This window comes from Cebus imitator, unplaced genomic scaffold (assembly GCF_001604975.1).
Source record: "Cebus imitator isolate Cc_AM_T3 unplaced genomic scaffold, Cebus_imitator-1.0 Scaffold284, whole genome shotgun sequence".
NCBI classification, from domain to species: domain Eukaryota; kingdom Metazoa; phylum Chordata; class Mammalia; order Primates; family Cebidae; genus Cebus; species Cebus imitator.
The window spans coordinates 1472404-1496346 of NW_016107599.1; the positions used below are offsets into that span (position 1 = coordinate 1472404).

The 23943-nt window shown below is 49.6% G+C and overlaps 1 protein-coding gene across 4 annotated transcripts in view; it reads right to left on the reverse strand.

Annotated features, from left to right (window-relative positions):
* Positions 1 to 23943, reverse strand: part of TRAPPC9 (trafficking protein particle complex 9) — a 715201-nt gene that overhangs the window by 156739 nt on the left and 534519 nt on the right. For all 4 annotated transcript variants that reach the window (XM_017501725.2, XM_017501724.2, XM_037728923.1 and 1 more), the window contains one exon: positions 16411 to 16564. In XM_017501725.2, the coding sequence (XP_017357214.1) occupies positions 16411 to 16564 (154 nt within the window). The remainder of the gene's footprint in view (positions 1 to 16410; positions 16565 to 23943) is intronic.

Below are 23943 nucleotides of genomic sequence, written 5' to 3' on the forward strand. Positions count from 1 at the left end.
CTCCACTGCAGAAGCTGCACTATCCCATGAGCATCCTCCACTGTAGAAGCTGCACTATAGAAGCTGCACTATCGTCTGAGCATCCTCCACTGTAGAAGCTGCACTATCGTCTGAGCATCCTCCACTGTAGAAGCTGCACTATCGCCTGAGCATCCTCCACTGCAGAAGCTGCACTATCGCCTGAGCATCCTCCGCTGCAGAAGCTGCACCAAGGCGTGGGCATCCCTCCACTGTAGACATGTATCAAGGCACAGTCACTCCTCTGTTGTAGAAGCTGCACTATCACTGGCACCCAGGCATCTTACCAGCTCAGGGAGGGGGTATGGGTGCAGTGTTTACAGCCTCAGTCCACAACAGCACCTCCTCTGTATAGAGAGAGTCCCCAGCGCCCATTCTGCAGGTGATCAGGAGGATGAAAGGATACAGAGGAAGGCTTTCAACCTTACCAATTCTACAGGCCCCGTGGGAGTTAAAGAGAAACTCACTCTGCCCTCCAAGGATTTACAAACTGGAGGAGATGTGCTGCGTTTCTCATTGCCCTGGTGAGGGCCCCTTTCCTCTGTGCCCCACAGTCCTGGCGAGATTCCTTTCCTGTGGAGCTTCAGGGGCTCCATGCTGTCCATTTCCATGTCTGTTTTCATAGTGCATGTGGAGATCCACATTCTCACCACGTGCTGCAGACCTGGATGCACTCTGCTGTCTCCTTTCAAGGCTCTGTGCTCAGCTCTTCCCGGAAGGTCCCTCCCCTTCTTCTACCTGGAAGACTCCTCTCTTTAAAACCCACCACAACCGTGCCCCACAAGAGAGCCAACTGAGCACAGCCACGTGCCTGCCCTGCCCTGCCTTGGCGGCCTGCACAATGCTCTTTCGAGCTTCATCCAGCAATGCTGCAGTTGACACTTGTGTGTCTCTTTCCCTTGAGGCTCCGTGAGCACCTTTTCATGAAGCTCTCATGTCTCATGCAACTCCTGGGACCAAAAGTAGCTCCACAAACACGGATTAAATAATTTAATGAAAGTATGCATGGCATCTGCATGAATGCAGGCACAAAGAAAAGGATGGTTTTCATCAAAAGCTGCCCTTCACTGGCAGTGCACCCACAACTGGTTTTTAGTGTGAGGAACACAGTAACTCCCTGATGGGTCTATCCTGGCACCCCAGGAGGTAACTGACATTAGCCCTCAGCAGAGCTGGGCACACATAGCCAGTACTGTCTAACACGCGAGGGGACCAAGTCTCGGGAAGGGCAAACAACTCGCTGGCTTTCAGTGACAGGTGGGATGCTAGACCTGGCCTGTGATGTCACTTAGCACCATGTGATATCCACAGGGTGGAACTCCTCCATGCCCACAGGGTGGATGCAAACCTGCTCCGAGGTAACTCCGAGCAGTCCTGTGGATTCTTCTGTGGCTGCCGCTTGGCACCCGCATCCCTGCCCACATCCATCCTCTGGCTGCCTCCTCGATCCCTGTCACTCCATTGGTCACATCAGCCTTGCCTGCTATGACACAGCCAGCGGGAAAACACAGGCAATGTCCTTTTTGAGAATTCTCAGAGGTTTCAGGCAATTAATTCTGATGTAGGGTAGGTTTCTAGAAGGTTCCATGCTGGCTCAGGGCAGCCTCTTGCACTTTCTACCGTCAGAACCCTGGCACCAACAAGACCCTCACCAAGCAGCATGTGAGGCTGTTTCCCTCCTGAGCAGAGAGGCCCAGGAGTAAGTCAACGCCAGCCCCGACAAGATCACAGGTCACTGTGCACATGACTGGGTGATCCTGGGGAGTGCTCTCCTTCTGGGAGGGGTCTGCTCTGCTGAGACAGTTGCTCCAAGCCCCCATCTACCACCGTCCTGGCTCAGCCCCACTGCTGTGGTACCCCGAGTGTGCCACCCTCCTAGGAAACACCATACCCTGCAGAGTCTGAGGGGACTGGAGCCCGGGAACTAGAGTGCCTGCAGGGGAGGAAAGTGGGGCTCTGCTGCTTCTCTTTCCCTTGCAGAAACCACAGAACAGAGCAGCTTCCTCTTCAGTAAAAAAGACATCAGATCTCCCTTCCTCCGCTCATGACCAGACCCCTGCAAGGCATGCTGTGACTCACTCTCATCAAAGGCAGGGGAGAGTGGAAATGTGTGTGCTGTGCTGGCGAGATGAGCTCAATTTCACTGTTTCTGGTTTCGGCGTTCAGCTGTCATCTCATGGCCCACATGACTCACAGGCACACGAAGTCATGCTCAGAGCAGTGACCAATTCTCAGTGAAGAAAATGCTCCAAGTGGGCAATTCTCAATCTCAGAGTCATCCCACGGGGTCCCAGAGTGGAAGGGGGAGGGGAAGAGACGTTGGGACATGCCCGAGCTGTGGTGGGCACTGTGGCAAGTGTGTACGTGTTCCCTTCAGCCAGGTGGGGCCAGGACAGTTGCCACTCTCACATAGGGAAAGAACCAGAAACGAGGGCTCAACAACACGTCCTGGGCTACTCAGTGACAGAGCGGCCACCCCCGGAGCTGCTTTAACTCCAGGGCCAGGCTCTTTCCTGCAACACAACATCTCCAGAGGAAAAGGACCTGCTCAAGAGCCTGTCTGCCAGATTGGCAAAAATATGGAAGTGGAAAAGCATCCCTGTTGACAAAGCAGGGGGCACACAGGCATGTTCCCACTTTCCCGTAATATTTTGCAGCAGGAAAAGGAGAGAGATCATTCCCTATGAAAAGTTTCCCAAGATATGTAGTAAGTCAAAAAAAGCAACATGCAAAATAGATAACTTCTATGTAAAAAAAAAAGGGGGGGGGTAAAAAGGGTGTGTTTGCATGTACTTATAATTTCAGAAATATTTTTTTTTTAATGGAGTCTCACACTGTCACCCAGGCTGGAGTGCAGTGGCGCATCAGCTCACTGCAACCTCCACCTGCCGGGTTCAAGCAATTCTCCTGCCTCAGTCTCCTGAGTAGCTGAGACTACAGGTGCACGCCAGCATGCCCACTAATTTTTGTATTTTTAGTAGAGACAGGGTTTCATCATGCTGGTCAGGCTGGTCTTGAACTCCTGACCTTGTGATCCACCCACCTAAGCCTCCCAAAGTGCTGGAATTACAGGTGTGAGCCACCTCACCTGGCCCTAGAAATACATTTTGTTAAGTTTCTACAAGAAACAAAAGTGGGCACTCTGGGAGGTAGGGAAAAGGGCAGATGGGAATGTCTAATTAAAAAAAAAAATCTGAACCATGTACACCTACTTAAAGTAATATAAAAATTAGTATAACAAAATTGTTGTAAGCAATAACACGCCCTTGGCAACACAATGAACAAAACTAAATGCTGAGAGTTAGCTATGGGCCTAGGATGTGGGGCACAGCTGAGCTTGAGGATGGGCTTCACCCTCAGAAAAGAGAGGCTCTAGGGAGGCAAGTCACTGACACACTTCTGTTTCTCTTTCTTTCTGCTTTCCCTCCTGAATCTCTTTGGAGTTTATTTTCACTTGAAATTAAGACCTCACACCATGGCATATGACTCCCAGTAAAATGCCGCATGCCAGGCTTTTGAGTCAGACAGCAGCCCCATGGCTGCAGAGCAGAGACCGTGCTGAACAGGCCCAGCCAGGCTGAGGAGCTCTGCAGTGATTAGTCCGGGGAGGAAGTCTGCCTGTGAGTAATTACAAAGTTGCCAAATGCTGCTGGAGCTTTGGAAAACATTCCAGCAGCATATTTCTATATTAATTTGCTTTCGGATGTGAGCCATAAAATTATACAGCTGAGCTAATAAAGCTAATTACCTGCATGCATATCCGACTTCCTTTCAGCCCCGTAAGCCACCCAAACAGTCTTGTATCTCAGCCTGTGCACAAGAATGGAAGGCTGGCTGATGGGTCAGGAGTGATTACAGCCACAATTATAATATGACAACACACAGTGACAATGGCGGCAGTGATGGGGTCGGCTACCAGCTCTTAAATACACGGACCCTGGCATTTAGAGCAAGAGGTCAATCCATAATGATGACAATAGTAGTTCCTATAATTATTGCCACCATAGAGAATATTTACAAGATGCTTGCTGTGAGGGAGGCCCTGGGCACGTGCTCAACACACAACTTCTCACTGCAATACTCACTACTTTCATGCTAAGACTTCAGAATATGATGGGTATGAGATGCGTACTGTTATTTTCATTTGAAAGATTTTTCTAGAAAACTGAGGCTCATAGAAAAAAAAAAAAAAGAAAGCCAATGCTACTAGGAAGTGGCAGGGGCCAGGCTTGAACCCAGGCATGCTGACCCCTGAGCCCACACTCTGCTCTCTCGCTTTCAGAGATCATTCAATATATTGCATTGATTCTTCATAGTAAACCTGGAAACCAGGAGCCATAAGTCCCACTGGACAAAGATCCTGCTGTCCATGGGGACAGGTTGTGCCAGGGTGCCGCCGTTGGCCAGCGGCTGGCCACACCCAACCTAGCCAGTGTACTTCCAGTCTAGAGCGAAGCCCAGCAGAGAGCTCTCCATGGTGCTGAAGCCGCTGCCTCCCCTCAAGGCTTTTCCTAGTCACTTGGGGATGAAGTTTCCAAGTCGTCAACAGATTTTTACCCCCACCATCCTGCCCCTGCCTCTCAGGAGATAGAGATGAAGACTTTGGCAGCAGGATAATTGTGAAATCACTGCTGGGGCCAACCCAGGCTTCACAAAAGTCCTCTAACCCATGCTCACTGTTTAATGACTGACATCCCTCTGTGCCTGAGCCCTGAGAAAACCCATGTCCCAGCCCAGCTCATGTTAGCCCAGCTCATGCTCTCATATCTTGAGCTGCCCACAGGTAGTTTCTAACACCTTTGCAAGGAAACATAAATTCCTCTCACAGTGTCTTCCAAGCTTGCCACTTTCTGCCTCAGAGACATGGCTGAGTTACTTGGAGTTCCTTACAGTCTGCTCACATGTCCTACTGGCCAAAAACCTGTGGAGGCAATGAGCCACAAGATCCAGGGGCTGGAGTTAGCCCTGCTCACTTTAACGCTCCTCTGCCATCCCTGCTCAAACCAGCAAGGTGAATGAGGCGGCAAGGCAGCCCCACGTTCCCAAATGCTTAGCTTCTTGGCCTTCCCATGAGAAAATATTACTTCACAGAACAGAAAAAAAGCAATCCCACCCACAAAAGAGAATTCAGAGGACTGCTTGTGGTTCCAGGCCCTGGGAGAGGAAGGGACAGTGCCCTGGTCACCGGCACATGGTAGAGGCTCCATAAATGTCTGCTGCTTTTCATGAGCACCTGTGGCGTCTCTGTCACCTACAGATGTGCCCACTTAGTCCTCACAACAACTTCAGGTTCAGGGAACCTCCTCAGGGATGCCAGATAATGTTTCCAAAGCCACACAGCCAGAAATGGGTCAATTCAAATTCACCGCAGTGGGGATTCAAACTCGGGGTCTGCTGCTCCAAGGGCAGTGCCCCCTTCCCTGTCCAGACCCCTCCCATTATTCTGCATTTCTAGCACAACCGGCTGGAAGTCCACAGGTGCCAGAGTGACGTGGTCAGGAGCTCACCTTCAAAGTAGCCCTAAAAGCACAGAGACTCTTGGGTGCTGTGGAACCGTGGAGGGCTCTTGTGTCCACCCCTTGAAGAGGGAGAGAGCCCCTTGGACTCAAAAAGCCTTTTTCTCCTGTGAGGTCACATATGAAGTCTTCTGGGGGAGAACATAAGGGAGTGGGAACACAGATGTGTTCTGTACTATTGGCTTAGGCCAATAACGGTGTCAGCTTGTCCCCTGCCAGTGAGATGGTGATGCATAACTCCAGGAATAAGTGGTATGCACAAGTGGGGCTCCTCCCAGAAGAGGGGCAAGGGGTGGCTACCTGCCCAGGAAGAGCAGCCCCACGTCTGGCAGGCAGGGAGCCTGAGCACAGCACTTGGCAGGCTGCCCCTTGGCTTTGAGGCCCGTGCCTCATTCCCACAGTAGCACCAGCAACCCTGGGCTCCAGATACTTAGGGCCATGACTGATTATCCAAACTAGACCCAGTGAGCATCCTGAGGACAAGGGACAGGTTTAGTCTCTCTGAGTCCCTAATTCATTTCCACAGAGTTGGGAGAAAGTACAAATTAACTGAATGAATTTTTCCAGGGATGAGCAGAAGGAACGTAATTGTGGCTTTCAGTTATCACCTACACAAGGTCACAGTTCATCAATGAACATCTAGCCACACAAGCTTGTGTCTGGGAACATATACTGAGCACTAGCTGTGCACCTGGCATTGGAGGAAGCCATGCTTCCTTGGAGCAGCGGTCTTGTGTGTGTGTTCAGCCCACACAGATTACACAACACACTCAACTCTGAGCTGCATTTGAGCTTCATGCCCACCACATGCAAGATGCAGAGGATGTGGCTCTTCAGCAAACGGGAAACTGAGGTTTACAAAAGTTGCATACATCATACCCCACTCTCTCCCGCAGTATCAGATTTCCATCCCTTCCATGAGTTTAATGCGGCTAGAAGAGAAAAAAATACGCATTGAAAAAAACAGAAACAGGCCTGGTGCAGTGGCTCACGCCTGTAAGCCCAGCACTTTGGGAGGCTGAGATGGGGGGATCACCTGAGGTCAGGAGTTCGAGACCAGCCTGGACAGCATGGTGAAACCACATCTCTATTAAAATTACAAAAATTAGCCAGGCATAGTGGCAGGTGCCTGTCATCCCAGCTACTTTGGAGTCTGAGGCAGAAAAAATGCTTGAACCCTGGAGGCAGAGGCTGCAGTAAGCCAAGATTGTGCCACTGCACTCCACTCTGGGCAACAAGAGCAAAACTCTGTCTCAAAAAAAAAATAATAATGATAAAACCATAAACAAACAAAAAAGGACATTTAGTTGACCCTTGAACAGCTTGGGGTCAGGGATGCCTGCCACCTACACAGTCGAAAATCCACATGTAATTTTTGACTCCACCAAAACTTAACTACTAATAGCCTACTATTGACCCGAAGTCTTACAGATAACATAAACAGTCAATTAACATGTATTTTGTATGCTGTATGTAGTACGTACTATATTCCTACAATAAAGTAAGCTAGAGAAAAGAAAACATTATTAGGAAACTCATAAGAAAGAGAGGATATATTTACTATTCATTAAGTGGAAGTGGAACACTATAAAGGCCTTCATCCTCATCTTCACGTTGAGTAGGTGGAAGAGAAGGAAGAGGAGGGGTTGGTTTTGCTGTCTCAGGGGTGGCAGAGGTAGAAGAAAATCTATGTTAAGTGGACCCACGCAGCTCAAACCTGTGTTGTTCAAGGAGCAACTGTGCCCTGAGCTATACTGGGTAATTCCCATAATTATGCACAAGAGAAAGGTCCCTATCTTCCTTCTTCACCTACCACAGGGCTCAGAGCAGGGTCACTGCTCTGGTTTTCCACTGTAACCCTTTAGAGCAGAAATGAGTTTCGCACGTCAGGTAACCTACAAACCAGCAAGAATTCTGTCCCTGGCTGGCCTCCTCTATTCCAACCCAACACCCTTCAGAGGCCTCAGCAAGGGCTGAGGGCAGGAGGCGGGGAGAGAAAGCAGAGACCTGTACTGCCCTATGCGTATATTTGGAGACTCTTGTGCCTAATTTTCAAAGGCAGGGAGCACCATCCCATAGAGCCAAATGTGTTCTAGATGCATGAGGCGAGGCCAGGAGCAGGTGGAGAAGAAGGCTTCATTCCACCATTTGACCAGAGCCGTCCGTCCTCCTCGTAGTGAAGATGATCATGTCACTTGCTGGGTCAAAACCCTTCAGGGGCAACCCACTGCTTTTAGGACAGTCCTAGCTCCCAGCATAATCCACAAGCTCCCTCATAGCTTGCTTTTCCTGTTGCCCTCTCCACTTATAGACCCTGAGCCCGTGTGCGTGTGTGCCTGTGTGCACCTGGGTTCTGGCTTCCAGAGACGGCGCTATTTGCTGCCTTTGCTCTGCTTTCCCCTCTGCCTGGAACACCCTCAGCCTTGTCATTCTGGTGAACACCCCCCATCTTCTAGAGCTCAAGCACTGCCTTATCTGGGACGTTCCCACCCTGGAAACCAACCCTTCTGTCCTCCCTGGCTGTCACCACTGCACCCTGCAGAGCACCCATCCTGTCCTTGCTGTGCTAGGCACTGGGGATCCAGAGACCAAGGTGGGGTCCTCCCTATGTTTAAGAAGCCCAGCCTCCTGTGCAAGGATTATATCCTACTTATTATCAGTAGTTAAGTCTTCCTTATTTATCACATTTAATTAATCAATATTTGTACAGAGCCTTTCTGTTTACAAATGTTTTCACGCGTGCCATCTCAGTTAATCTGCATATCTTGGGAATCATGAGTGTTCACTTCCAAATCTTTGAAAAACACAGCCAGATGCAAAGCAAATGTACGAGGTTAATAAAACATCTTCCCTGTCAGTTTATACGAGGCCATTAGCAGTAAAATATTTGGTAATGTACCACAGTCCAAGACAGTTTGAAGCCACAGGGCAGCTTTGAGATACTGTCTATATTTATGTGACTGAAGACCACTGCGACCTGGTTTGGCATTTGAGGAAAAAATGATTGCTCAGTTCACTCTGCCCCTGGGGAACGTGAAGCCCAATGGGGATCTGTGAGGTTCTCTTCGGAAGCTGTACACCTGAGGCGTGTGGGCTCATCTCTCCAAAAAGGAGTGCTATGCTCAGAATGTTTGGTTAGTATCCAAAGTCTACAGAGCAAAAGCTTGAACTCCGTCATGGAGAATGTGATGTGAAGGCTTTCACACCGGATTTGAGGTGAGCATCATGATGTGGGTGCTCCTGAGTGGGTGTGCCTTCAGTTGGGGCATCTCTCCCTGAAGGAAAATAGGCTGTTTGCATCCCATGCACAAGCTCTGGAGTGAATGACTACAGGTGCAGGGACTCAGCCCAGCCCCACTTCAGATCAAATAAATTAGCAAATTGTCATAAATAGAAATTACGCTAATGGAAAGACTGCTTTAAATGATTAATGAGCCTCTTTCCCATGACTTTGTTTTCCAATTTGCATCATGAACTTTCAGAATGCTGATACTCTTGCTGTTCTCATCTCAGTAAGTGCCCCAGCATCTCGGCTGAGCTCCATGGTGCCAGAGACCCAACTGGACGGAAGACGTCACGCAGTGGGATGTGCTGCCAAGGGGACAGGTCTGCTGCTGGCTCACTGCTGCAAGTCCTGCTTGGGTGAGAATATTCCAGAGTCCCGCAATGGAGAGTGGGTGAAACGGACAGAGCTCTGCATGGGACGATGGGTATCAAACAGTAGTGAGACCTAGGAATGCTGCCATCGCCATAGGTTTCCTCTGGAAAGTGGGGATAATGCAAGGCCATGGCAGAGGCCAGAGGCTCCTGCGCTGTTCTGAGATAGAGCTGTGTGCACAGCACTGAGGGCAGCAGCTGCCCATGCCCCCGGCTCTGCCACAGACGAGCTGGGTGACCTGCGGCAAGAGAGTTGACCTCGCTGGGCCTCACTCACTTTTTTCATCTGGGCAACGTGCATAAAACTACTTCAGAGAGTTGTGAAAGTTAAGGGAATAAATCTATATAAATTGCCCAGAATGGTGCCTGGCATCTAGTAAGCGCCATATGGGTTTTAGCTGTTACTTAAGCTCTGTAATTTCATGATTCTATTACATAAGATACACATGCTCACAGTAATCATCACACTAAAAATACACAGAGCATGTACATGTCCAACATGTATCCAATCTCACAAACACAATGCACGTCAATCCGTGTGCATGTTCACACACACGTGCACATACCTGAAGGTGGGAAATGGTGCTATGAAGGCTAGAAAGGCCCTTCCCCGCTCTCCTGATTATATCTGAAGTGTGAGCTTCCTATGTGTCAAACCCTGATTACTTTCAAAGTCATTTCAAGGTGTACATGGCCACCAGATTTGGATTTGGGGGAGGCAGCAACCAAATCTGTGCCTCTCCCACCTTACCCCCTAGCGCATCGAAGGCCAAACATCTAGGGCAATGCGGCGGCCTCACTGGCTGGCAAGGCAGGAAGTCTGCGGCTGGCAGGGCTTCCCGGCCACAGGAGATTAAAGGCCTCAGAACCACGTTATTACAAACAGCTATAAAAGTCAAATTCCCTCAAGGCAGATATAAAATGCAACCCTGCATTTTACTTAAAATGATCAAGGAATCAGCTGTACTGATGGCAGGAGCCATTTATAGTAAAATTCATTTAGAGAAAACTATTTCTCCAAACATGACGATTAGAAAAACATAGTGTGCTGAGTTTTAAAAGAATCTTGTTTAGAGACATTTAATTTTTTTTAGGAGATGAGGAGACACAGCTCCCTTAGGAAGCATGTCTGAGAATCGGCAAGAAGCTACTTTGAGAGAATGAAGGGTGTGCCCGCACTGCCCAGGTCAAGTGCTTGACGAAGGAGAGGTCATTCAAGGCAACTCCTGCTTACTGGAAAGAAAGCAGTCTTGAAAATGGAGAACAAGGCCCAGGTGTGACTGTATTCCAGGTGGGATCACCCAAACAGGGCCACTGCGCCTAAAATCCTTACACTGTTCTACTTGTGAAGCCCAAAGAAAGCTGACAAATACCACTGCCACTGCTGAGACACTTCACTGTGTGGAGGGTGACTGTTGTGTGCAACACCCAACAGCCTGAGACTCAAGCTGTGCTTGAGTCCCCTGTGCCTGGGAAGGCAGCTGCCTTGTGGTTTCGAGGACACAAGGCACCCTGCACTGAGGCCACAGTCGCACTGTCCACATCCTTGCTCTCAAAGCAGCCAAATTGGTTACAAATGCTTCTCCAGACAGAACAGGGGAGGCAGATGCTTATCAGCCTGCTGGGAGGAGATTGCCCAGCTGGCCCAGGTCATTGGCCTTCATGGGGATCAGCCAAACTGTGCACCCAACTCTTCCTACTCCAGTTCACAAAGCTGGATTCTGGTACGTCAGCAAATCTCACACCAGTCTTCGAAATGCTCTCCAAAGGGTGATTTGCAAGAAAAACAAGGAAAAGGAAAGGGTGAGCTGACCTGGGCTTGCCCAAGGTGTGTCTCTCCCCCACTTCCAACATAGACGGTCTGTGCAGGCTGTCTCCGCCGTGATACAGAGTCATCTCATGAGTTGCAGACTCCTTTCACATGTTCATCACAGCACTTGGCACAGCACGACGGAGCTAGTAGCCATTCTGTTTCATTGAAATGGAAACTATTCATTCAACAAACAGTTTTAGGCTAGGAACGGTGGCTCACACCTATAATCCCAGCACTTGGGGAGGTCGAGGTGGGCAGAACACCCAAGGTCAGGAGTTCGAGAATAGCCTGGCCAACATGGTGAAACCCCGCCTCTACTAAAAATACAAAAATTAGCCAGTCATGGTGGCGGGTGCCTGGAGTCCCAGCTACCCAGGAGGCTGAGGTGGGAGAACTGCTTGCACCTGGGAGGCAGAGGTTGCAGTGAACCGAGGTCACACCATTGGCCTGCAGCCTGGGCAACTAGAGTGAAACTCTATCTTAAAACCAAAACAAAAAAACAAACAGTTTTCATGCCCATGTGGTAGGGATTGTACTTAGTACTTGGGCTAGCAAAAGAGAATACACACTATCAGAGCAGGGTCCACACCTGATTTTGAGCGCCCGGTGTGCCCGGTGTTCAGTACAACCTCTGGCACATGGTAGCTCCCCAACAAACAGTTGTTGGATGAACAGGATTCTGCCGACCTCAAGACAACACAATCTGGCAAGGGAGACAATCTGCAGAAAAAAAATTAATTTTCTGTACTACTTAAAGACTGTAACTGACAAGAATGAAGTACTGGGTGTTACAGGAGCCCAAGGGAAGGGGGTGTGGTAGCCAGGGTGAGACGGAAGGGAGGCTGGTGGCAGGGGAGGCTCCGAGGAGCAGATAGTGAGGCCCATTCTAAAGGATGAGTCAGGAGGGCCTCACCCGAGGTCAGGTCACAGAGCAGCATGAGCTCTTCCAGCAGGAAATAGGCAAGGGAAATCCACATTTGCTGACACTTTCCAGGGTCAGGAGCTATGTCAGCACCTTGCAGACGTGACCTCAGTTGACATCGCCAACAGGAAAATAACAAATTTTGGGATACTGACTATCCGTCTAGTTGCACAATCTCCGGTGAGTTACTGAACTTCCAAAATTTACTCATTTTTTGAAAGGGGTAGATACCACCTGCTTTGCGGGTCTGGGGTAAGGAAAATGCATCTGATCACCCATAGGTGATCAAAACGCCTGATGCTTCTTAGAACTCATCCTGACAGCAATGGTCTGCAGCAGGTTTTGTCATTCTGCCTGCACAGATGAGGACATGGCCCTCAGGTCACACCTGTGCGTGCTGGGAGTGGCAGGGCCAGCCTCTGACCCCGGGTTCCCGTGTGCAGCGATGTAGCATCATTAGTCCTACCCCAAAGTCAAACAAAGAAGATTTCTAGATCATGTGGTAAAGCCCATTGTCTGCTATTAACACAGCTCACAGAGAGCTGGCTATGCTAAGGTTTCCCAAGTTCAGTAAAACTGTCTGATGCTGGTAGCTGGAAGGTAAGAAGAAGGTTAAGAGGCCATCGAGGAGCTGAGAGGAAGCGTAGGTTTTATCCAAAAAGCACTGCTGTATAGCAAATCAGCTAGGCTCTCTGGGCTAGATGCTGCCTGTAACCAGGAAGAGATGCCCCCGCCCTCCAGGGAAAAGGCACAGACATTACAAACAAACATGCCCTCGTCAAGGAGGAGAGGCCTGGGTCGGGGGGCTGGGAGGAAGGATTCTTTTAAAATCAGCAGGCTGATGTGGGCAAGAAAGCCTAGGAAACGTAGGAGAAAGGGCTTAAGAGATTTGTCAGCATGAGGAGTCCTTTGTGAAAACTTTGATCCTGGGATAGAATAAGGATAAATGCACGAAGATAGCAGAAGCCCTCCAACCTGGGCATGCATGACAGGGAGGGGGCATGGGGGAGGGCAAGGGGAGAGGGCTTCCCCTGAGTGGGCCACAGGAATAGGGACTTGCCCCATGTAGCTCCTGTGAAGTAGGAGCCCTTGCTGTCCCCACTGAGAACAGAGAAGCAGAGAGAGAAGGCGGCCATAACTGAGGTCACCCACGCAGGAACTGGTGGGAGAGTGGCGGGAACCACCCGAGTCCGACCAGGTTTCCTGGCCTTTCATGGGACATGTGGCCCCAGGCTTGGTGGGGGTGGCTTTCTAAGACTTCAATCTGGTCACGCTAATACTCTGCCTTCTGGGTCCCACGCTGAGGACGGCAAAGCACGTGCTGGGCCCTGGGCCCTCTCTGTCTCTCCATGTGACCAGGATCGGGCTGAGATCTCCATCCATTTCTGACAGTCCTGACCTGATGGAAGCTCCCATCAGCCCAGCAATGCTGCACTGCAAGTGCCCATCTCTGTGTCTGTCCCCTCCCCTTAGATGGGGGCATCTCCAGGGCTCAGCTCACAAGAACAAGCAGATCTGCAGAGGACCTGCCATTAAGAGGTGAAGAGCAGGGCCGGGGCCGGCGGCAGCCCCAGGCTGCCCATGTCATTGTAGATGCTGCGTCGACAGGTATGCACCTACCGGGTGCAGGATCCTGATTTCCTTTCAAATGCAACCCCCCACCCATGCGCCACCCCAGGCCATTGCTACAACTATGGACGGGTGTCAAATGAAGCTCAAATGTTTGTACAAAGTCTAAATGTTTAGAAAACATTATTAAAATGCAGAATGAAATTATTAGCCAATTCAATCTTTGGTCTTTCCATCTGCTTGAATTCAGGTTTACAGTAGCAAAATTCTGACCCTGGAAAGTGTCAGCTATTCATCTGATGCCAGATGTCATTAACAGATGAGAGTGGGGGCAGGGGATAGAGAGAGAGATACTGAGAGAGAGACAGACAGAGAGAGAGAGAGAGACAGACAGAGAGAGAGAGAATACGTCCTTAATGTTAACTCCCCTTCACTACATTTGCCCATAGGAACAATCAAGCTCTCATAAACTTCCGATCAGTAAATGTATGGGGCAGATGTGTCTGGCACATGGTAGGCAATCAATAAATATGTGTGCTGCATGAATTATTAAGCAAATATACAGAAAATGGAGAGGTCAAATGCAAAGACATTTTCCATACTCCTTTGATACTGGTTTTTAAGGACACGAGTGTTCTGTGGGCCACTGTCATCCCATGAGAAGGCAACACGTGCTGGGCAGGGACTGCAGGCTGGCAGGTGAGCTCCGGGTGCACAAGCTGGCTACGCTGCTTGCCATTTGTGAAGTGGAGCTGCAGTTTTTACCTGTAAGACAGATAATGCAACCGCCCCAGGAGCCAGGCTGCTGACAAGGGCAACACGGCCCAGGGCAGCACCGGCCCAGGGTGGCGGCTGGGAAGCGGCAGCTCTGACACGATCAGGGTGCCCCTGTGTGTCCAGTACAATAAGGCCCTGTGATGGGTGGGGAGGGCTCGATCTCTGTGAAGCATAGGGACGCAGAGGTCAAAATCCCAACCATCCAAGGGCTCTGGATTGTATCTGAGCCTAGAGTAAGATCATTCAGGAGAAAGAATAGCCTCCTGCCCCTTTCTCCACTGGTGCTGCTGGTGTGGAGCTGGGGCTGCATCTGACCCATCCAGGACCACCTTGCTCTGCACAGAGCTCCTGGCCAGAAGCTGAATCTCCGAGACCCCAAATAAGAGCTGTCTTCTGCCTCACATGGACCCTCTTCAACCCTCAGCCTATCAGAAAGACTCAGTCACTATCAGAAAGACCCAACAGAAAAATAGAAAGATTATCAGAAAGATCCACGATGCAGCACAAATGCCAGGAGATGAGGGCCAGGGTCCCTCCCTTCCCAGCCTGACAGTGGAGGGGTTGTCTGTGGAGCTTTCTCCTTTGAAGTCTGAGACTTGTGGGGTAAGCACTTCACCTGAAAATCTTCCTACATTGGTCCCTGGCTCCACCCCTCACTGGCTGGGACTCAGTTTCCTCCATGGGAGCCACAGCGCTGGTCAGGGAGATGCGGAGGAGATCAATGGGATGACGAGTACATGCCTGATGCAGCGGGAATCAGCCTGACTTGCTTCCTTGCTACAGCATTCGGCTCGTTAGGAAGAACTGGCTGGACCCTGACTTTATGCTGAGCTCTGTGGGGAACGCAAAGGAAAGACAACTCCCACCATCCCCACCTTTTTACTTCTCTCTGCAACAGAGATGAATGCCTGTCACTTCACAACCGACTGTCCCTGCTCAATCTGAGTCCCCACACACTCTATTTTTCATGACTGGTTCAAAAACTTCCTATCTACAAGCAAAGTGCTTATTTCGTCACAAACTCGTTGGAGACAGTGGGTCTACCAGGCCCAAAGTCCCTTTAGCTTGATCAAATGAACTGGCCTCAGGTTCTGGAACCTAAGCTGTGTGTAGAGTGAGAACAATTTCGGAGTCTGGGAGGCCACCTGGAAGGACCCCAGACCGCACGACGGAGCGATGCGAGCACCCCTGTATCTGCAGAATGTGTGCATGACTGAGATCACTGACAGAATTCCCATCAGAGCTGCCTCTTCCTGGAGACGGGCTCTCACGCCTCAGTATTTTGGGGCTATTTCCTACCTCTGTTCCTTTGATAAACTTCTATCCACTCCTAGCAGCCACTCAAATATCACCCCCTCTGGGAAGCCTTCCTTGAATGCCCCCAGTGGCTTCTGAACCTGCAGCACTCGGCAGGGGACTCTGTCCTGGCTCCCTGACAGTGTTTAATTCCCAGAGGACATCCATTTCCTACCAGACAAACAACTGCATTGAGACCTTGTCTTTGCATCTCAGCCTCTTAAATGCCTTGCAAAACACCTGGCTCAAGAGTAGCTGCTCTCCAGAGATTGCTGAACTAGCAAGTGAGGGACCCTGGGCTTCTCCAGAGCACTCGGCCAGCCAGCAGAGCGTCTGCGAGGAGGCAGGCGCGGATCTGAACTTCAGAGCAGGCTATCTGGTGCCGTAGCACAATCCTGCTGAAAACTCTCTCCAACTTTTCAAAATGGCATCTTCATGCCTCGGTAAGCTGTACAATCCGATTTCAGTTTCTCAGACAATTGCACTCATGTTTTCAGCTGTCAGTCTGTGAACCCCCCGAGCCCGGCACTGATAGGTGGCCATTAGAACCTGTCACTAACATGAATATCAACACTGGCAAGAAGCATGTGATCCAAAGGAATGAGCACCACTGGCTCCAAAAGGACCTTTCCTCAACCCCAATCAATACTGCGTTGAGTGGGGCCTTTAACGCATTAAGAGGTTAAGGAAATGCCAGGCCTTTGGTCCACCTCTCTTGCCACAGCATTTCTGAGCTATCTGTGGTGAAAATTCAATAGCTAAGACACTCATGGGTCTCTCTTAGAGGTTGGAACCCTGGGCGAAGGTGCCCCCAGGCCCAGGTGGCCCCAGGAAAAGGATATGATTCTCCAGCGGATGCCCAGCTTGCTGTGGATCTCCAGGCCTCGGGCTTCCCGCCGCTCTTCCTCCAGCTGCTTGGGATTTGCAAATTGCCCCTTCTCCCCAGGGGACTCCGGGAAACTCTCAAAGTTGAACTTGTCCACTTGAATAGCCATCCTACGAGAAAGGGCAAAACACAGCAAAGAATTCATCAGGAGGGTGATTTCTGCTGGCCGTTGGAGAATCAGCACATGCCAGCATGAGACACTATAATGAATCATTATCGTTAGTAATTCATAACGGATTCATTCCAAGAAAATGAAATAATAGACTCCCAAGGTGGCCCTGACTTCAGAGCTGGTCCAACACACAATTTGGAGCTGAAGGCACAGTCATTGCTTCAAACCTCTGGGAAGACCTGTGTTACCCCAGACAAAAATTTCAATTCCATAACACAGCAAGGCAGACAAGAACCACTGTGCCACAGAGAGTGAGCTGGATGGCAATTTAAACTCCTGTGCAGACAGTCACGGACAACGCTGACAATTATTTAACCCTGAGGACCCATCAGCCCACTGGGAACTCCCAGTCTATCCTCTGAGTGTGGCCTGCTGTCTCCCACCCGCCCTTCCTTCTCTGGCCGGCTGGGGGTACCCCTCCCACACACCCCCCACAAGTTCCCATTTGGAACGGTTGTATTTACCTAATGTCTACCCCCCACTGTATCTAGGAAATGACTGGCCTGCTTTTGACTTTATAGGTTCATAGGCGGAAGGGACTTGCCTTGTGTCAAATGAGACTTTGGACTGCAGACTTCTGAGTTAATACTGAAATGCATTAAGACTTTGGGAGACTGTTGGAAAGGCATGATTTGTTTTGAAATGTGAAGATATGAGATTTGGGAGGGCCCGGGAGTGGAATGATATGGTGTGTCACTGTGCCCCCATCCAAATCTCATCTTGAATTGTCCTCCCATAATTCCCATGTGTTGTGGGAGGGACCTGGTGGGAGACATTGAATCACGGACGTGGCTTCCCCTATACTGTTCTCATGGTAGTGAATAAGTCTCAGGAGATCTGTGGTTTTATCAGGGATTTCCACTTTTCATCTTCCTCATTCTCTCTGCTGCTGCCATCCATGTAAGACGGGACCTGCTCCTCCTCTCCTCACTTCCGCCATGACTGTGAGGCTCCCCCAGCCACGTGGAACTGTAAGTCCGATTAAACCTCTTTCTTTTGTAAATTGCCCAGTCTCAGGTATGTCTTTATCAGCAGCATGAAAACAAACTAATACAATGACTGATGGTTCATCAGTCAATGGATAAGAGTAGGCGTCTTAGGCTGGGTGCTATAGCTCACACTTGTAATCCCAGCACTTTGGGAGGCCAAGGCAAGCAGATCACTTGAGATTAGGAGTTCAAGACCAGCCTGGCCAAGTGGTGAAACCCCATCTGTACCAAAAACACAAAAATAAGCCAGGCGTGGTGGTGCACGCCTGTAGTCCCAGCTACTCAGGAGGCTGAGTCAGGAGAATCGCCTGAGCCCTGGCGGCAGAGGTTACAGTGAGCCGAGATAGTGCCACTGCATTCTAGCCTAGGTGGCAGAGTGAGACTCTGTTCCAGAAAAACAAACAAACAAAACAGCACTTTATATTATCACATAGACTGTGCTGCAGCCAAAATGCTGAGCAAAACCATGCTGTAATTGGCCTCTGTGGCTTCTCCCTTGAACAAGCAGGAAATAGAGGACCTGCTGTTAAGGGATATAAAGACAAGATTAAGTCCAAAGAAGACGTCTCCATCTCCAAGACGGCTTGGGAAAGAACTACTGCAGTGTCAATCAATCTGTAGCATTTGGCCTGAGGCACGACCGTGGGGCTGAGCCACAGAAGGGCTGGAGACGCTCCCCATAAGCAGCGGACACTGCTTTTGTTGCGAAACATGATTTTTAAAAACCCCTTTTACTATATTCTTTTCTGGCTAAGTAGATAGCTTATTGTTAAAGGGTTGGAAGACAGAGAAAAAGCATACAAAAGAAAAGCGTTCAAATATTACACTCTAATGTTAATATCTTTATAGTCTTTTCCCTATAAAGACTATTTGTATTTAACATAGTTTAAAATCACTACATATATATGTATAAATCATGATGCATTATATATACAAAGAAACACACCCACACAGTTTGAAGTCTTGTTTGATTCTCTTAACACACTATGAACATTTTTCCGTCGTTAAAAATTAGTCTGCAAAATATTCTCTCATATGGTTGTATCACAGCCTACAGAACCACTCTCTTATTTTTTGGACTCTCAGCTCTTTTCCATGTTTGAAAAAACTACTACCGTAGAAAAAGGCCTGACAAACATCTTTGTGCTGAATGGTTCTGCCTGCACTTATGACTGACTCTCAGACCTGTTTCTAGAAGGGGAGTTACTGATAGCAGGGTGTGAGATGTTTCAGGTCCAGATGCCGAGTCTTCCAGAAGCTCATCCCCGGGCAGCGTGGGCAGGCCTGTCTCTCTCTGCATCACTGCCAATACTGGTGATGATTGGTTTTTAATCTTTGCTAGTAACAGGCAAAATGCTACCTCGCTGATGTTTTATTGTGCAGGTCTGAATTACCCCTGAGGTTGAACATTTTTTCAGAAGCTTATTAACCATGTCTCGTTCTTCCCTTGTGACTAACCTACTTGTGCAGCGAGAGCTTCTCATTTTCCACCCAGCAAAAAGCTCCTCTTATTTCCCCACCTCAAAGGCAGATTAAAGCAAACTAGTGCTCTCTTCAAACAAAAGGTCAGAATATTTCCTAATTTTCACTAAAAAGGCCAACTTAAGTTCACTGCTTGAGAATCCAAAAGGAACTAATAACTTTCACCTTTCAGTTGGCTTTGACAACAGTTCCCAGCACCAGGTTCTCTTCCTGTAGATCACAGAAGGGAGAAACAGCTAGCAGGCAGCTCCCTGAGTCAGAGCACACACTGGATGCTGCGGCCACTGGAACTACGTTTGTGTGATCATCTGGGGGTATCTTTCAACCAATTTCTGGGTGAGTAATCATTATACTGTATTACCCCCTCCAACCTTAACAAAACTGTAGCCGACGCTCCCCATAAAACAGAAAAGGGAAGAACACAAAACGTAAAGAGCACTTGCTGTGTGTCAAGCCTGTTCCTGGGTGTTCTGTGTGCATGTTCATGTTTTTAACCTATAGCCAGCCCAGGGAAGGCCGTGATCTGCTCCGTGTTACAGATGACGGGCTGCAGCCCTGGGAACCCAAGCCATCTGGCCCAACACCATGGAGCTAGCAAGCCTCGCTCAGAGCCTGTGTCGCAGACTGTCCTCTCTGTTTTGTCTTGACCTTTACTTGGCTCTGCTTTGCTTAGGCAGGACACCTAAAGAGAGACCATTTCTTGTTCATGCCGTTTGCAGAGTGGCATGGGACAGAGACCCCACAACTGCCAAGCCTGCCCACAACAGGCCTGCCGCCGGTGTTCATGGCCAGCCACTTCCCACATTTACAATCACCCTCTCTTCTGCAGCCCTGGGATGGGCCCAAAATCCCAAAGGTGACGCTCCTCTTCCTATGGTCATAAGACTGGGGTACCAAGAAACTGAGTGACTCACCTAAGGTCACCCAGCCGCAAGTCCTACTGCCAGAATTCCAAGAGCCAAGGATGATTCCCCCAAACCACAGGGGAGCTCTGCCTAATACCTGCACCCTTCTATCCACGTGCTCCCAGGCACAGCCCCTAAACCTGAGCCCTCTCCTCCTGACTCCTCGCATCAGGAAGTAATGGCAGCCCCGTCACTGTTAACCCGCAAACTGCAAGAGGCTTTCCCATGGAGGAGTCCTCACACCTGGAAGGCAAGAACCCCTGGCCGGCTGCCCTGGTAGGTGGCCTTGCTCTAAATTCAATGGCAGCACCACCAGGACTTTGAACGAGGGCCAAGGCCATCGGGTTTGAGGCTGGTCACTCCTGTGGAGAGCAGGGCACCTGATGACGGTGGGTGGCTGGAGAGATGCGGACGGGATGTCTACCCCATAGGGAGTGCCAGAGGGCACGCAGGTGGTGGCACTTGGCTGAGAGGCTCATGGGTAGACGACTGGCAGGCAGGGACACTGGGTGTTGAAAGGTAAGGAAGAGACCCAGGGCCACCGAGGGGCATGAAGGTGAGACCATCTATTGCAGTCGCCTTCCAGAGGGGAAGTGCAGAAGGCATGGAGGTGTGGCTGGCAGTGGCCTGTCCATCATGGTGGGCACCGGGGTGGCAGCACAGCAGAAGATGGCATCAGGCTTCGGAGCCCCACACCTGGGCTGGATGGCCAGCTAGGCTTGGAGGTGACTTTGGGGTGAGGCCTGGTGCTTCCCTGATCGTCTCTGTGGAATGCAGTCAGCACGGCCTGTGCCTAACAGCTAGGAGGATTTGCATGTTCTTACTCAGCGCCAGCAACAGGGTCTCCCATCGCCAGCCCACACTTCACGATCAGCTGAGTGCCTTGACAGCTCCACAACGACTTTCTCGATGAGCAAGCCACTTTCCATACCAACATCAGTGCAGTGAAGCCTTGCTGCCACATGCATGCCACCCTCCTCACCACTTGCCCCTCTGCAGCCTCAGAAGCCTGCCCACCTGAAGGTGTGACTCGCACGTGGCGGCACGTCCCTCCTAGTCCTGGGTTTAAGCTTAAACACACAGGTGAGGTCTTATGTTGGGGTCAGTAACACGTATCAGAGAATATGCATGCAATTCCCCATCAGAAAGTGTCCAAAAAGTGATTTGGAACATGGCTGATGCTCTGGCAAGTCACAGCAAAGCAGTGGGAAATCATTATCTTTGGAAACCGTGTGGAAAAGGTGAGTGAGGAAATCTGTACAGAACTGATGGCGAAGGCGCCTGCCTCTTCTGCAGTGGGTGTTGGTGGGACTGGCCTTTTGGGGTGGGTGTGGGGGCTCCCGGAGAGTGTCAGTGCCAGGCCTTGCCCAGGAGTCTGCACAGCACAGTAACAGCTCTTTGAGTGATGTTATTTTGCTAGAGTGGGCTCTGCTGTGATTGTTTTTTTCTTTTTTTTTTTTTTTTGGAGACAGTCTCACTCTGTCACCCAGGCTGGAGTGCAGTGGCACGATCTTGGCTCACTGCAACCTCCACCTACTGGGTTCAAGCGATTCTCATGCCTCAGCCTCCCAAGTAGCTGGGATTACAGCCTCCCGCCACCACACCCAGCTACTTTTTGTATTTTTAGTAGAGACACCGTGTTGCCCAGGCTGATCTCAAACTCCTGACTTCAAGTGATCCTCCCACCTCAGCCTCCCAAAGTGCTGGGATTACAGGCATGAGCCACCGCGCCCAGTCTTGTTTCGGTTGTTAATGAAGTAAGGGCTTCGTGATGAGGACAAGGCATATTACCCACTGTTCGTGTCTGACCAAGACAAGAATCTGGGTCTGGGCTCCCAGTTCAGCACTCCCTGCAGAACAGGAGGGCTTTTTCAGGGAACATCAGGACAGAGACACCTTCCCTGAATAGGCAGAGGGGACAAGAGGCCAGTCCTTGCCACAGCTGTCTGCTGACGCAGAGAGCAATCCTTGGTCCTGGGCTGGGAGCTCTGTGAGGGAAGGGCTGCCTGAGACACTTGCGTCTCTTCCACATGAGACGTAACTTCTCTACACCCAAACTTCCTTTTGGAAAATGAGATGCGTTCTAGCAGGGTCACTGGTCGTCCTGTGAGGACAGGGCTGGTGTGTGGGAATGCTCTCTAGAGATTCACTGAAGGGAATAGACTTGAATCCCAGAAGGAGGAAAGGAGCAGGCCCACACAAATCAAGGCAGGACTTCTGTCGAGTTTATATTTAGGTCAGTACAATTACTTTTGAACAGACCTATAAAACACATAGTCAAACTCCGGCTCTTCTGGGAGGCTTGTCCGACTACATAAACCCCTCAGGACATTTTCCTCCTGGGAGAGTCACATTTGCTCACAATTTTAAAGTTCCTCACAATGTGCAAAATGGTGTGGTTTAGTTTTTTAAGTCTGATTGAGACTGAGAAACCCCATTTTGTAAGATTTTGTGTAAGGAAGATAGATGGTGGATCCAAATGGTCAGCGAAGTATCTGGTATATAAATAGCACTCTGTAAATAGCGGCTGCTGTTGTGATTCTGAATCCTGTGTTACAGATGAGGAGACGAAGGTGCTGAGGAGCTAAGGAGACAACCTGGGGTTGCAGAGTGAAAATGTAAGGCCGTGGAGGGGCTGCATTTCAAATACCAGGTGCAGGGAAGGCCTGGTCCTCCACCCACGCCTCGGAACGCGGCACCCCACGGCCTCCCAGGCAGACGCTCTCCACCACCACTTGATTCTCTTCATCTCTGAAGGCAGAGTTAAATAAAATTAATACTATTACTGAACGCCAATTTTCATGTTTAATTTTATGGCCAAATGTGACAATAATAGTCAAGAGTTGGCACTAAAAAAAGGTGCTGTGATTTTTGAAGAGTATAAAAAAGTGGTGGTTTTTAAAATACCATATCATATGATTCAGTCTTTGAACAGCTGATAACCTCACCAGGGAAGTCATAATGAAGACATTCAAATACAAATCAAGGAGTCGGATTTCAGAGGACTATCCACATCTAATTAAATTGAACTTTCATTGAGAGATAATTGTTAGTTATAAGACTAGTTTTCTAAACGTGTGTGGTACCTCGTATGGGAATCTGCTGCCTGCGCAGAATGCCAGCCTATGTTCTGTTTCGTTAGGAAGTACAAGTGGGGGGAGGCAGCCATCTTCTGGACTCGTCCACCCCGAATGAGAAGGGATGTCGAGCAGAAAAGGAAATGGCATGAACAGTGACATCTACATCACGCCCAAGGAAAGGACTGTTTTCTCCTTTAGCCTCCTAGATCAATTATGGTAGAAAAGAGAGATCCTTCCTTATTATTATTTTTAAGTGAAGGGGAAAGACAAGCTGTATTCCTTTTTTTAAATTGCATTTTAGGTTTGGGGGTACATGTGAAGAACAGGCCAGATTGTTGCATAGGTACACACATGGCAATGTGATTTGCTGCCTTCCTCCCCATCACCTATATCTGGCATTTCTCCCCATGCTATCTCTCCCCAACTCCCCACCCCCACTGTCCCTCCCCTATTTCCCCCGACAGACCCCAGTGTGTGATACTCCCCTTCCTGTGTCCATGTGTTCTCATTGTCCAACACCCGCCTATGAGTGAGAACATGCGGTGTTTGATTTTCTGCTCTTTTGTCAGTTTGCTGAGAATGATGGTTTCCAGGTTCATCCATATCCCTACAAAGGACACAAACTCATCGTTTTTTATGGCTGCATAGTATTTCATGGAGTATACATGTCACATTTTCCCTGTCCAGTCTATCATCGATAGGCATTTGGGTTGGTTTCGGGTCTTTGCTATTGTAAACAGTGCTGCCATGAACATTCGTGTGCACGTGTCCTTATAGTAGAACGATTTGTAATCCTTTGGATATATACCCAGTAATGGGATTGCTGGGTCAAATGGAATTTCTATTTCTAGATCCTCGAGG